The 15,057-nt window shown below is 34.6% G+C and overlaps 1 protein-coding gene across 2 annotated transcripts in view; it reads left to right on the top strand.

The window, feature by feature from the left end:
• The first annotated feature begins 1,903 nt into the window (after positions 1-1,903).
• The window catches only part of LOC149704959 (glutamate receptor ionotropic, kainate 2-like), a 60,311-nt gene continuing 47,157 nt past the window's right edge, over positions 1,904-15,057 (top strand). For both annotated transcript variants that reach the window (XM_089865094.1, XM_089865095.1), the window contains exon 1: positions 1,904-2,405. In XM_089865094.1, coding sequence (XP_089721220.1) covers positions 2,255-2,405 — 151 coding nt within the window. In that variant the 5' untranslated portion in view covers positions 1,904-2,254. The remainder of the gene's footprint in view (positions 2,406-15,057) is intronic.

Consider the following 15,057-nt stretch of genomic DNA (forward strand, 5'->3'; position numbering starts at 1 on the left):
ACCAAATAAAATGAGAAATAGTTCATTTAAAACGTATTGTAGAATATCTAACCTATCGTATATACATAGTTTTTTAAAAATACTCGAATGGTAAAAATAATATATATAGGTCAATGCTTATATGTAAGAAGATTAAACGTAATTTTTATTTTAAGGGACATCAGAGGTTTAATTTGGACTTTCGCAATGTTTTGATAAATGTTTTAAAATACTTGAAAATATTAAAATTGATTTAAGTACTTATTTAATTTCGTTAATATATAACAGAAACACTCAGTCCATCGTTTGTTATGACGTCATAACGGTCACGTCGATGTGTAACGTGATTATCAACATTTTGTTTGGAGAAGTACAGTGAACTATGCATTTTGTACGTTTAAAGGAGAAGCGTCCCACCAGGCGGTCGTTTCTCTATGTTATTTCCCATAGCCCCTGTAGAAATGTTTAACCCTCAATACAGCTACGTACAAATAAAGCCGACTTTAAGGAGTTTCAATTTTAAATTGAAGTTGCGATAGGTAATTAAGGCTTCGACATAAAAATCGTTAGCTTACTTACATTTAAAAGAAAAGAGCTATAGGGCCTTTTAAAAACTTAAAATTCTTCTAAGAGCTTTAGTAATTAAGGAGGGACGTTTCAGTAAATATATAATCAGCTTAAAATCCTTTAATTACTCCAAATGGGTTAAAACTTAATGAGGGCTTATGTTTTCAAGAGAAATCCTAATAAAGAATTGATGCTTTAAATTTGTTTTTAAAGTTTTCTAAAATGAAGCTCTGGTATTTTTACAGTCAATTAATAAGTAACATAGAAACCACAAGTGCGACATTACACTTAATCAGTTTCTCATACAAATTATTATTTGAAACGGCCCACTGACTCAGTTTTCAATAAAAAATTCTATTCCTATTGGTCGCAAATAAAGAAAAAAAAAAAATCACGCCGTAATTGTCTACACACTCTGTCTCTATTTGGCAAGAACCTTCCTTCAAAATTCCTCCAAACTTCCGACGGAAAACCGTCACAAAACGGAGAAGAGATTTAAGAAGTTGAGTAAAATCTATTCTCCAGAAACAGGCGGGTATTAAAAGCGATTTCCCTACCTCTCCAACAAATCATCTAACAGAGAGTCAAGATATTTCCTTGGAAAAACATCTTAAAGTAAGAGGCGCTAAAACACCAGGGAGAAAAACAGAAAAAGTAGTTTTTTCGCTCTTGGGCTAGTTTCTGTGTGAGTGTTGTTTTTACTTTTGTATTCTTTTTTTTTTCAACTTCATATTATCTATAATAAACAAGATGGAAAGCTAGTAATAAAGGTTTTACTTGAATATTGTTAATTTTCACAATCAATATCAGCTTCAGAAGTGTTTCTGTTGTGTATTGAAATTTCAATTAAAGTACAATCTTTTTTTTGTTAGAATTCTGAAATAACAATATATTTATAATTAAATTTTACGAAAATTTAATTATGGACTCCATTATCTAGGTAGTATTGAAGCAGGAATACTCTATATGGGGAGTCATTGTGAGAGTCAAAATTAATTTAGCTTCCTCCTTCCCTGATTATCATTGTTAACCCTTCAAACACGACCATAAAAGTGTCTTCCTGGTTAAATGCATTATCACATGACAAGCTACCTCTTCCAACACATAACACCGAATAATAGCGTTTTACTTTTACTTCAATGGCCCTTTCACAAAAAAATAGAAGACTCGACTCCAACTATAGAGTCTCCCTGTATTCAAATGGTGGCGTTTACTTCCGAACCGGAAATACGTAAGATTATTTTGAATTTATTTCCGCTCCCATACATCTTCAAAACATAATCCACGATATGGTAAATATAAATTCTTAAAAAGAGTTTTAGGGAAGCCTTTGAGTAACGCCATCTAGGACTTGACACCCACCGTTTTGGGAGAACCTTTCCCAGTAAGGCATCCCCCTAACATCTCTCCCATCTACGAAGGCATCCTCCGGAAAACCTGGAGTCCGAGAGAGAAGTTCGCGATCTGAAGGAGCAGGATCAGCGGGAGCTATCGCGCGTCTCTTGGTACAAGAAGCCCGACCATGTGCGTTAGGACTCGGCTAAATTGTACGTACACCGGGCGCGTGTATTCGCGGTACGGTATCCTTACATTGCCCGGTTAATTGAAAGAAAAGGTACAGAATTTGTTAATCAAAAACATTATAATTAAAAGTGTACGCAAAGTACGGGACACGGGTTGGACCGTCGTTTGGTTTTAGTTCCGAAATATGAGTACCAGGACAATCAGTACCGCCAGGAACGTGATGGGGACATTCTTAGGGAAGATTTTCGGGTATTTGACTGTATTTATATTCATTGTTATGTGGACTAACGCCAATGGGCAACGGACAACAAAGTACTTCAATAAAGTTAAAATCGGTGAGTACATATGTTTCATTTTATACTTAAAAAATAGACACCATATTTTTGTAGAAGTCAAAAAGAGCTTCAAAATTATATCAATAACACGAAAATCGAGCCAGAATCGGAATAATGACAATTTTTATGTAGTGTGACGTAATTTTGACGTAATATATGCAAACCGGCGCGTGATTTTAATGTTGCCAAAGTTGGCTCTCTTCACGGCCTTGACGTCATTAGATGTAATTTATTTTACAAGTTTATGCGTAAGTGTTCAAATAAATTTGAAATCATATAACAATCAACTTATTTTTTCTAATTTGAACATATTAATTAATTGTGAGTCGATTTTAATGTAATTGGGTTAAATTTAACGCTCTCTAAAATGCCCTTAATTGTTAAATTTGTACGAAAAATTATTAGCACTGATATAAAAACAGACCTAAACATATCCAAGGCTAAGAAATAAATTCACAACCATTAAAGGGAATAGGTAGTCTAAATCCATATACTTGATACTCCCTTTAATGAAAAGTTTCTAATTTCCCAAGTGTTTTTGACGTGAGAGGTATAAAAATAAAACATAATTGAAAATGTAAGAAGTTATCAAAGAAACGAATTGGCCTACTTTCTTTTAAAAGAAATAAATAAAGATGTCTTCAAGATCATAAATATGAAAAACTAATTCGGAACATGTGGAGGATGATTTTTTTTAGTCGACGTTTAAAAAGAGGAAGGGGAAATTTAAAATGGAGAAAAGGGTTTAAAAATACGTCGTTCCGCGTCCACAAACTTCATACATAAATCATTTTACGAAAACATAAAAAAAGCTCTTAACGCTAGCCGAAATCGTTAGATACATTTCTTGCTTTCAATTCCCCAATGGTTCACCTACACCCGTGTTCGAACACAATTTGAACCAACGTATCTCCTCTCTCTCTCTCTCTACAGGCTTTTAAAACGAAGCGAGACAAATAAATTGTCACACGGAAGTAGGTAGTCGGATAAGTGTATTGACTAATTGTCAACGCTAAAAAGCCCAATCCAAACTGTATTTTCGAAGGCACGTTAGTCTTTGCTAGTAGGTACTCAGTAAGAAAGACTGTTTTAATCCGCGGCCATCTTGGAAAATGGCAGACCTAAATGTAACTGTCGGATAAAGCTACTTCTTACAAATCAATTTTTAAAAATATCCCAACTTACCAGAGCTTAAGCGTTGGGTCTATCTGTGAAGCAGACGACAGTTGAGTTTTAAATTCTGTTGGATGCCTAGTACCACATGACGGATTTTTCCTTATCCGTTTCACACTAAAGCCCAAGGCTTAGAATCCAGTAAGCTAATTGCTGGTATCTTCTCTATGATATTATATTACAACTCAATTTCGAAGTCTAATGACGTGATGGTTTGAAATCGCAAAGTCTAAAGAAAAACCTGATATTTGATACGTGACAATCACGTGACGTATTTGCGTCTAAATTTTAGCGAATATTGCGAAACAAATTATCATTTGGCATATTTTACTATCTTGTCCCTATGAAAATAAATAGTCTACTATGGTTTTATTCGGTTGAGAGAAAAATAATGTATAGAGTTGGAAGAATAAAGAGGTACGCAATGGGAATGAGGTGTTGAAATCTAGAAGAAGCATTAAGAAAGCGACTCGAGCGTGAAAAGGCATTAAAACAGATCTTAAAGACGAAAAGAACTAAAAATCGTTTGGGTTCCGGGAAATCTTCTTACTTTTCCAATTCTTTTACGATAGTTTTCGTTTTGGTTTCGGGAACCAATTTTAAAAGTATCTTATTTAACGTTATTTTTGTGTGAAATAAAATGAAAAGGAAGAATTGAAACGTAACACCGAGTGTCCCTTGTGGAATAGGTTGACAAAATGGCGACACGTAACGTGCTAAAGGTCGAAACGAATAATTAATTATATGGCTCAATAAAATATTAATTAATATCAGAATTCATTCTTTATTCGGATAACGTACTTTCCATAAAAGCAGGAATTTATTTAATTAAGAGAAGAAGGAATGAATAATTGGTTGAATTAGGTGAACGTCTTAGTCCAGGCCCATCTTTTGTTGTCAAAGGAAAGAAGAGGTGGCCATGTTTTAATCAAGGCAAAGCTGATAGGTATTTTTAGCTAAGTAGAGCCAATATTTACAAATTCTATTCTGCGTTACGACTCTAACCGAATCATGAGAATAAATAAATATCCGATAAATCATAAAATGCAAATTAGAAATTTTCGTTAAGGTGCTCGCTCAAACAGTACACAAGTTTTTCCTCTTTTCTCTCTCATTGGTAGCCCCTCTCTTTATTCAAATCCCATATTTTCCAAAGCATAGTAAGAAAGAAGAAAAAAATCCCCAAAAGGGGTAAGATTCTAGTAGGTATATAAGAGTTCTTGATAAATATTTCAGACGTCGCCATTATGGGTCTATTCCAAGGTCTAGCGAGCGAAAGTAGATCCAAAATGCTATGCGGATTTAGCCAACACATACCCTAATACTGTCCTCTCCCCTCTAACTCTTTTCCTTCTATACAGCTCTTTTCGGCAAAGAATAAGGAAATAATCTCATTTGGCGCTAGGATTTTCGGGCGAGGGGCTTCACGACCGTAACATTTTAAAGGGCTACTTAAACGATCCAAATATTTAGTCTAGTCGTACCGTGGGAAAAAATCTTTTGATAAAATATTAAGATACGTTTATTCTGTCATTAAAAATATGTTGCTAAAACGAGATAGGTCGATACTTGAAATGCATTTTAAGTAACCCTTTTTTGAGAAAAAAAAAACAGAATCGCTTTTCGCGAGTATGTACCAATGTTCTAAGTCTGCCTTAATGTCTTCGTGAAGTAGCTTTAATAAAAGAACAAGACGGTTTAGTCTTAGGTTCTTTTTTCTTAGGCACAATTTTGGTCCCCGTTAAGTAATCCTTAGATTTCAGGACATTCCAGTTCAACCGCACACTCTTTGAAAAATACTGTCTTTAAGCAAGGACTAAGTCATAAGAATTGAACAGCCGCTTCCTTAAGTTAAGGGTATAGTATTATACTTCATATTTTTAATATTTAAACTAAATTACTGCCTGCACTTTATAAAGGGTGGGGTGTTTTTCCACTTTAGCAACTTGTTTATGAGTTAAGAAATGAAATAAACGGTACTTTCAAGAACCTTATAGACCATATAGCGGACGGGAAAACTGCGTTAATACAACACTTGCAAGGCAAGATTAGGATCTAGGCGTTAATTTACAGCCTGTCCCTTTTTATATAAATATACAGTCCATGATACTAGATAACCCAAGGCAGATGTTTGGAATAGCTTTCTCTCTTTCAGTACCGCGTGTTATAAACTGAAAAAAAAAACTTAAACGATAAAAGCCTTATATAGTTTTTCTAGGAAGCTCACGAGCTGTTTATATAAAAAAAGGCCCAACTAAAATATCTCGTGCAGAAATGAGTTTTTAAATTAATAGTACAGTTATGGAAATTAAAGACTTTCATTTTATACGCTAATATTGCCTCCCCCCACTTTAAGGGTATCGAAATAGAAAGTTGATGATATTACCATAGCTATGCCGGTATAGGGGTGACATCAAAGATTCATTAATAAACTCGGTATACTATACTTTATTATTTAGCTAATAGCTAATTTATGAACCTTCGTTCCATTATGACTCTGTTTTAGATCGGTGGTTGAATTAATATCATAAGGCTGTAATATTTTATGTAAGTATAGGTCGAAGGTTGTTTGATACACACACGAGAGGTGTTTCTAGTGATGTATTTCTAGAAAAGGGGTGTCACCTGGTGGCAGAAATTATAGTCTACTGCGATCTCACCTCTACCCAAAGCCCCAAAAATAGAAGGAAATCGTTATAAGCGTTCTGGAAACGTTTCAACGGAGATGGCGCATCATTTATTTTAATTTTGTCGCGCATGGACAATGCCGAGACTATCAGCCCTTACGGGAGACCCATACGTTTGAATTGCAGTGTTATGTTAATAGAGAAAGGAAGACTTTCCATCTTTACATTTGGAATAATTAAATATGATAATTGTATATAAATTTGAATATTTTATAATATGACTGTACAAAGTGACAATTACGTCAGGTTTTCGCTAGAACCAGAGTTTATACCTTACTAGGAAACGTTGCCATTTAATTCTTGCCTGTTTCTCGATTAACCTTGCATTTCAAAAAAAGAAAAGATGATGAAGTCATTCGTGAAATATAAGAGTGATTATCCCCTCGAGATAAAAATGTGACACACTTTTAAAATTTATTATTATCTTCCATTCCATCGCGTTTTAGGTAGTATAGAAAATTCGCTAAGCCTCGGTCAAATAATAAGCTCCTGAATTGAATCGAAAGGACATTTATTGGTGATTTAGGACACCATTAGTCCAATAGCTAACTCCTGGATAGAATTTTTTCCCCAAAAATACGAGAAATCGCATCAAAATGTTACGATTTCAGTTTTTCTATTTTTCTTTCACGCCCTGGTCTTATACCAAACCCTATTTCGTTTGATACTGGAAAGATGACCAAAATAATCTTTCGCAAGATTTATGGTCCTGTTCTTGGGTCTATTGAATAGTCTTTTAGTGTAGCGGAAAAAAAATCCGATTCTAAACATCATTTATGGATATATTCCAACGCGAAAGAAGAAATAAGATAAAAAAAAACCTATCGTAATGTTGTGTTGAGCATAAAATTTCACTTATGGCGAACCGCAAAAAATGGTTTCTTTTCCAACCAAGCAAAAATATATATATATATATATAGGTACAAAAAGAAAATTATTTCTTGGGAATATTATATAGATCTATGGAATAGAGATTTGCAATTTTAATAGACCCTAAAATACTCATTCTTTATATTGGAATTCAGTCCCTTTAAAGCCTGAGAATCTAAATATTCCGATACTAAAAATTGAGGACTTTTATAAATAAATATACAAGGTTTTATAGTGACTTTTGCCAAATATCCGCGTGTAATATTTCACATAAATGTCAGGATTGGTTTATAGTGGATGCAAGAAACATATTGTTGTTCGCGGTAAATATTTGCTGGCACTACGATTTGTTTGTATATTATGATTAATTTTTCATATAGGTTATATTAAATTTAATAGTTTAAAATACCGGCTCTTGGTTTGAAGATATGTAAACTTTCCTTGCTCTAAGCCTAGGAAAAATTCTTAATCAAATTTTGTATCAATTATCTTTTTTTTTGATTTTAATAACAAATCTTAGAATCTCTTTCGTCCAGTATTTACATTTGATATTTGAACTGCGGATGAATTTGAATTTAGGGGTTACGATTCTTTTTTTCTGGTCGTCAATTTTCTTAAATCCGCTTTCACAAAATAAAAAAAGTACTTGAAAAATAAGAAAGATAAATTGCCTAGACGGTGAGTTCAGTCTTCCCCAATTTAAATATTTGATTTTCATGATAGGATACCCAGAGAAAACAAAGAATTTTTTATCATGGTTTTTTTTCGTACATTTAAACTATATATTTCAAAAACGCCAAGGCTTAAAAATCCTTAACCAGGAATTCGTTACGCTTAAGTTAAGGTCAACGAATTTCAAGTTTTGTTTACTTCTAAATGAAATTTCTGGTACTATTTTAAAACCTGATACATTAAAAAATATATTTAAACAAAAAGGCTTAAAAGAGTGTAACTAGAAGTTCGTTAGGCATAAAGCAAGCAAGACCAAGGAATTTCAAAAAGCCATGACTTGGTAAATAAATAATAAAAAAAGGTTCTCTAGTTAAAATGGCTTAGGAAGGCCACCGAATTCCAAGTTTTGTTTACTTTATTTTTACCCAACAATATTCTGGTTTAATAAAGATATAAGCCTTCTCTCGTGTTGATTTGGCGAACCGTGACCATATTAATACAGTGCCCAATAAACAAACTTCTCGAAACACACCAAAGTCAAATATTAGTCTAGCGCTCTCTTGCCGGGCCCCACAACGATCTGAACGAAATCTAAACAAGTTCGACGCTTATCATCAGCCTCCCTTTCGCTTTACGAGGCTAATGACGCGTCTGTGAGTGCTAAGCCTAATCCGGTCCCATCCTACGCATACACGCCAAATGCAGATTGCGGTTTGACCCTGTTTATATAGATTATCTATCGTCTTTGAGTTAAGTTTGGAGGAGTTGAGGATTCTACGTTCTTATTTGTATACCAGAGGTCATTCTTAAAGGTCATGATAACATTATTAGGTCCTCGAATGATCTGAATGGGCTTAGAAGCTAATTTATGCTAATTTGTTTTAATTATTGCTTTTGAATAATTAGAGAAGAAAACGCAATTTAAAGTGTTAGTGACATAATTTCCGTCATCCACAAACTTAATATGCGAAAAAAATGCTTGAAAAATCTAGTTTATTATGATATGTTTACTTTTTTATTTGGTTTCGTAGCAATTTAGAAAATTGCAATCCAAGTATTGTGTTTGGAAAAGGCTTAGTTAAAATTTTGTTTCGTTTGATGACGTAGTAAGGAGAAATTTTCTCTCTAGATATCGCTCACGTGACGCCTGTTAGTGTCGCCGCGCCTTGTTAAGCCTATTTTATTCAGATTCGCGCGGCATTAGTAGACTCGGGAGTCTCGTGCGCTCGCGCTTGTCTTTCCCGCGAGATGCCGTGAGTGACGTATCAAGGAGAAAAACCCGCCAAAAATCTTCTCCGCAAATTTGCTTTTGCCCCAAATTTCAAATGTTTGAAGTGTTTTTTCTGTGTTTTCCCTCAAATTTAAATATTTATCAAGCATATTTTTGGAATCAGAAGAGTTTAAACTCTCAAAAAAGTAAGGTTTTCTTTAGATTTGAGATAATTTTTAAATCACATCGCTATTCCTTTAATATATGAATGTATATTTTCATAAGGTAGGCCTAATCATACAGGTATTCTCCAGTCAATTAACTTAATCACTCTTGTCTTCCATAACAGAAACACATCGTTACAATACTTATTTATGTATTACACTTTTGCACACGAAAAAAGGGAAATATTATAGCATGAGTTGAACAAAAACTCTTATAATATTTGAGAATATTGTCGGCGAGGCATGAAAGAACCAGGAATATCCAAGGAAAACATGAGAAGAATGTACACACTATAGTTTTATTCTAACTTTGAACGTTCTGAGATATTAAATGAGTTCTCACATTGACATTGAACGAATGATAACTCGGGTACTTCATCTACTACCCTTTAATAAACAGAAAGAGGCAAGCTGTGCAACAAACGCAATTAGCAATCCAGCAAGCATTAGGGAAATGGAGAAGAAGCACAAAAGAAAACAACGTTGGGGTTTACAGACAAGACTCTGTTAGAAGAAGACCTAGTCAACCTAATAATTTTATTCACTTCGTGGGATCGCGAAAAATTGTGTAGTACGATTTGAATACCACAGATAATTAAGGAAACCTTCCCAATTCTTGGGTAAACACAGCCCAAAGTCCAACCAATTACAACGTGAAATGTTTTGTCTTGGGGTATTATCATAAGGGGTACGCCGTAAAGGTGGTAAATAGATTCTGCTAAATTTCATGTGTCCCATTGAAAACCCCATATCTCACCTTATTATTTAAAAATAAATAAAATTCTATGACATTTTCCTTTTGGCAAATTACGTTTAAAAATATTTAGTTATTTTAACGAGTAGCCCATAAAAGACCAGAAAACATTTCGGTTTCAATGGCAAGCTCGCTAATATGTCGGTAAACTTCATTAGGTCAGTCAGAACACAGTTCATTCTAATTTCCGCAAACCCTCGACTCCAAGTATAGAAACAGGGGATTTATAATCCTCGGGATTTAACCCCGAATTTTTCTAAAGCTTTATCGATAATAGAAACTTAAGAGAGATATAGAGAAGGGGGAAAACCCCCCAGGGCAATTTCTAATTAAAGTTCCCTAGTCTAAATTATATTACTTTATCAATTTTCACTACACAGCCGTAAAAGTGAAGGCATTCAAGTATGTATAAACCTTTCTCTAAGCCTTGGCTATAGCTAGATAATATCAAATATACGAAAGATAACTCTGTATACCATCATTTGGGACTTAAGCCTTGGTCCAAGGAAAATGTTAAGCCTCACTTGTGACTAAGGCTTTTAATAAATTAATCGTATAATAAGGCTTAGAAGTTCTCTAAGTTAGCCACGCCTCTCTTTCAGTCGTAGATGGTTTACAGGTACCATGCGAAATCTTTTGAAGTTTTGTTTCATCTCAAGCAACAACTAACGACTATCCCCTATAGAGAATCTCATACCTAAGCCTTGCCAGCACAATTACGCTTTGTGCGTTTTATATTTAGTGAACCAACAGTTTCTTCCAATTTCGAAATATGCTAAAAATGAGGTCAGGGGTCAATAGGTTCGTAAGAATACCATCTTTTTTTAACGAAATACGAAAGAATATGGCGGCGGCAGCTAAGAGTCATGTCGACTTTGCAAGAAACGAAATCTTAATATCATTCACGCGAAAAGAAGATAAAGAATTGAACGGAGACGCGCACGAGACGAGGAAAAGAAGAAAGAACACGTGAACCATTTCGAACACAGCGAGAGATACGGAATTACTAGCTTTGTCTAAACAGCCTTTCGCATAATAGTCAAAGGCCGTTCGATTCACCTCGTGAATTTGAATCGAAATGGTCTATGGAAAGAGAAATGATTCAGATACGCAGCGAAGCAGATAGGGACCGTGATGCTATGCATTCTTTTCAGACCGACCGTTACACCCCTTTTCTCTCTCTCTCTCTCTCTCTCTTTTGGTTTCAAAAAGTTCTCCCACTTTAGAGGCGTTCTTTCTTTATGGATTTCAAAACGATTGCCCATTTCATTTCTTTTTTCTCTCCGCAAGAATGCTAAAGGTTATATAAGGGTGTAAGCCCAGAGAAAGGTCATGGAATAGATCATAATGGAAGGAAATTAACTCGAAGGAGAAGCTAGGGTAACAGTTTTAGAAATATGTTAGGTTACCTTCTCCAACTTGATATTTTTAGTAAACTTTAACCGAGAAGTTTTTGAGCTCATTTCTGTATAATAATATCATAAGTTTATAAGATATATTCCATAAGTATGATACTACACATACAAGTTCGTAATGCTAGAGACTTACAGCTCGAGCTAGTTCGAGAACGACAAGCGGGAATTGACTACACTGGGTTAATTTTGCAGCCCATCTTCCTATTTAGTCTGCATTACTAAGCTTTTGACAGCGCCTCACCAAGCTTCGCTTTACGAGAATCTATGACCTACGTCACTTCATGACAAGCTCTCAGTAACCAGTGACAAACTTATGGAACATATGCTTTATGAACTTATGATAATATTTAGTTTGAACCAGCTCACGACTCAAATTATGAAGTTCACGAAAGCTGTAATTTCTTTTTGGGCGGGATTTTCAATTTTGTTAGATATTACTTCTAATATTTTTCTTCTCTCTGAATTTACCTTTTCATAGAGGTTTTTGCGCTTTAGTAAATGACTATAAATCATTCCGTTTGCCTTCCTTTAAAAATTCAGAATTACTCTGGTATGCGCGGAACCTCCTTCACAGATTTCCCTTTCCCAAACCTCAAGAGAATTTATTTAAATATTCGGAAGTTTAATCTTCATCACTTCCGAATTTTTATATATTTTTTATTCTTCTGTATTTCCCTTTCTCACTCACAGAACCGAGATGCTAGATACTCTAGTGTATTTACAGTCTGCTGGAACTCAAATAGCTACAAATCTAAGACAAAACTCGCAGTTAGAAAGTGCCGGAACTAAATATTAATAAACAAAAATAAGGAATATCTACCCTATCGGATTAAGAGAGCCACCGTTTTCAAGTTAAGATTTAGTGTTTAAATTAAATTTATGGGATCCATAAACCATTTAAAATTATTACTTAAAAACGGTGGCCCAGACGGAAAAATGTCATAGAACCTTTTTAACTCAAAATTGCCCAAAGAACATCCCTCTTTAATTCTTACAAGTCTTTCGGAAAAATCCAGTATTTTCCTTTATAATTACCAAGCCCATTCAGCAAAATTACAAGTTTTAATAATTTCTGCATGGATAAACTTTAAAACTCTACCTTGATTAAAGATAGTCAAAGGAAAACCGAATCTCGAAAGTTATTATAGAAACCTCACGACATATTTTCTTATTACCTGGGAGGTTTTCTCTAGAATCGAACGTGATTTTTCTAGAGATCCCGCGAAACGAAAAGCGAACGAGTAATTGGCGGAGAAAAGGCGGATAACACAGTATACGACTGATGTCTGAGGTCAGAAAAAGAAAATTTGAAGAAAAACCTTGTATATTCCCCGGGGCTCAACCCTTTACGAATTACTAGTGACTCTACAGAGAGAAGAAAAAAAATAACTGGAGAAGCACAGAGTAACAAGATGGATTCCAGAACAAGCTTCTATATGGAACCACTCTGAACAGATCGAATATGGCATGATTTTCTACCCATACATTTCTAGTCCCAAAGGAAAAATATCTCAATATAAAAATCTGATTTATCTACATCAGTTCTAATTTACCCGCTTACGAACCGTGCTATGGTAATTTCGCAATAAACTGGAAAATAAAAAAAAATAACTCAGTTAGGCTTAGCTTCTCATAGAAAAAGCATGGTGATTTTGTTATTTTTGAAACTAGATTTACTAAAAATTTACGGTGAAGTTAAGTTATGAAATACTTTTAAATTAATGCGTAACTATCCAATGATTAACTTTTGAAGTTTCAATAAGTATTTTATTTTATTTTTTTAAGTAAGGGAAAAAAGACATATGTTAAGGTTTAGGGTGAATTTAGGCTCTTAGACTTCAGTGGTATCCATATTATTTTACTTGGTACCCTATCTGTGTTAGTTACATTTGAATTTATTTTTCTAACAATGCAAACGAATTTCAGTAGCCGACTGAACTCTATAATGTAGACAGACAGGTGTTTTGATGAGCGTTATCGTAGCGAGAAAATTTTATCCAGTTTCCGGCGGAATCTCTCGCCTACTCAATCTCCAAGTTTAACTCTAGTGGCAAAGTAGATCGCGCCAGGTTAGATCCTTAGGGATTCGGTGGAAAGTATAGGGAAGGACCCAGGCGGAAGTACGCCTTTATCATTTCCTCGGGGAAGGATTTCCAAGCAAATTCCGACTCGCTAGCGGAAGCCAAAATGAGGATTCTAACTCTTCTATATGCCTTGGAGTAAAGAAAAATGGGAGATGAGCTTTAGGAGGATTTTTGCGCACCTGGAACTAAGTTACCTGAAGATAAAAATATAAGGTTGATAAACTAATAAAGTATCGCTTCTATCCAATGAGGTCTACTTAATTAATTGCTCTAAGGTTCTATAAGCCGATCTTCTGAATATTGGCAATGGTATAAACCCATGCAGCTTTTCTGTCTATTTCGCAATATAGCTAACTTTTTGTCTATATTTGATCCAAAGAGACGTGTATTTCAAGAAGTGGGGCAAGGCTTTAGGAACCCAAGGCAAAGAGTTACCTTAGGAAAAATGGATCAAAACACTTTCTCCAATATTCCAATTTTCGACTCACAAGATTTCCAATAATATTCAGAAGATGGGTAAATTTATTTCCAGTTATAAGTAAAGAAAAATACGAATATGTGTAACCGTTACACCTAAAGCGTCTTGAACTCCATCACGCCTATTTTATATTAAAAACTAACGGTGGCTTTTTATTTTACTATAAACATTTATTGTATTCAGGTGTGGTTTAAAATTCTTAACAAATAACCAAGGTTAAACCGAGTGTGGCATTTTTCTTAAATTATTTCACTCCTTTTCTAGAAGGTGGGTTTTGAAGAAAGTTCTAATCAAATGGCTCAGTATTTATCATGAGGGTTCAACGGGTTAGGGTGAGAGCATTATTAAACTATTTTATTATTTTTAACTTAAACTAAGCGAATTATAAACGTTTTACATCGCAAATTGAAGTTTGGTGAATTAATACATGGATGCATTGCGGTCGCGCATATTTACAGGGGCTGGTTGAAAATGCATTAGACAGTTTCAGCCTATAAGATGGCTTCACCCAAAAAGTTTAAAAACATATTTTAAGAGAAATAATAAATGAAATAAAACTATTACTGGGATTCATTGCGGCCTTATTTTATAGTCTGCTATCGCGAATCACGTGTTTTTGCTAAGCCTAATTTAGTTAATTTTATTCACACGTTTCTGATATCTATTAAGTGAACTATAAGACCTTCATATCACCCTAAAATTTCAGGGACTACTTTCAATATACGGAATTTAGTATACAATATCACTCCGTCCTGGCTTAGTATCAACTGACATACGACTACAAAAGCCATCATTCTTTCTGAACCGTTGTAGAACTAAAACTCTATTCAGAATCAGCGAACGAAGAAATTTCCTGTCACAAATCCTCGGACCAGCAAAATGCCAGCGAGACAAGACGAGAGAGAGAGAGAGAGAGAGAGAGGAAGGTGGGTTGGGTATGGGGGAAAGAAAAACGATAAAGCTAGCAGCCAAGGCCTAAGTTACGATATAGCTTCCCAAGAAGAAACCTTATATAGGAAGTTGGGATTAGTGTGTGCGGGCAGACTCCGAAAGCCGGAAATGCCAACGTTTGAGTAGAGGTAGAA

This window comes from Phalangium opilio, unplaced genomic scaffold (genome assembly GCF_054372755.1).
Source record: "Phalangium opilio isolate 3A_F unplaced genomic scaffold, DU_Popi_V2 ptg000014l_1, whole genome shotgun sequence".
Classification (NCBI taxonomy): domain Eukaryota; kingdom Metazoa; phylum Arthropoda; class Arachnida; order Opiliones; family Phalangiidae; genus Phalangium; species Phalangium opilio.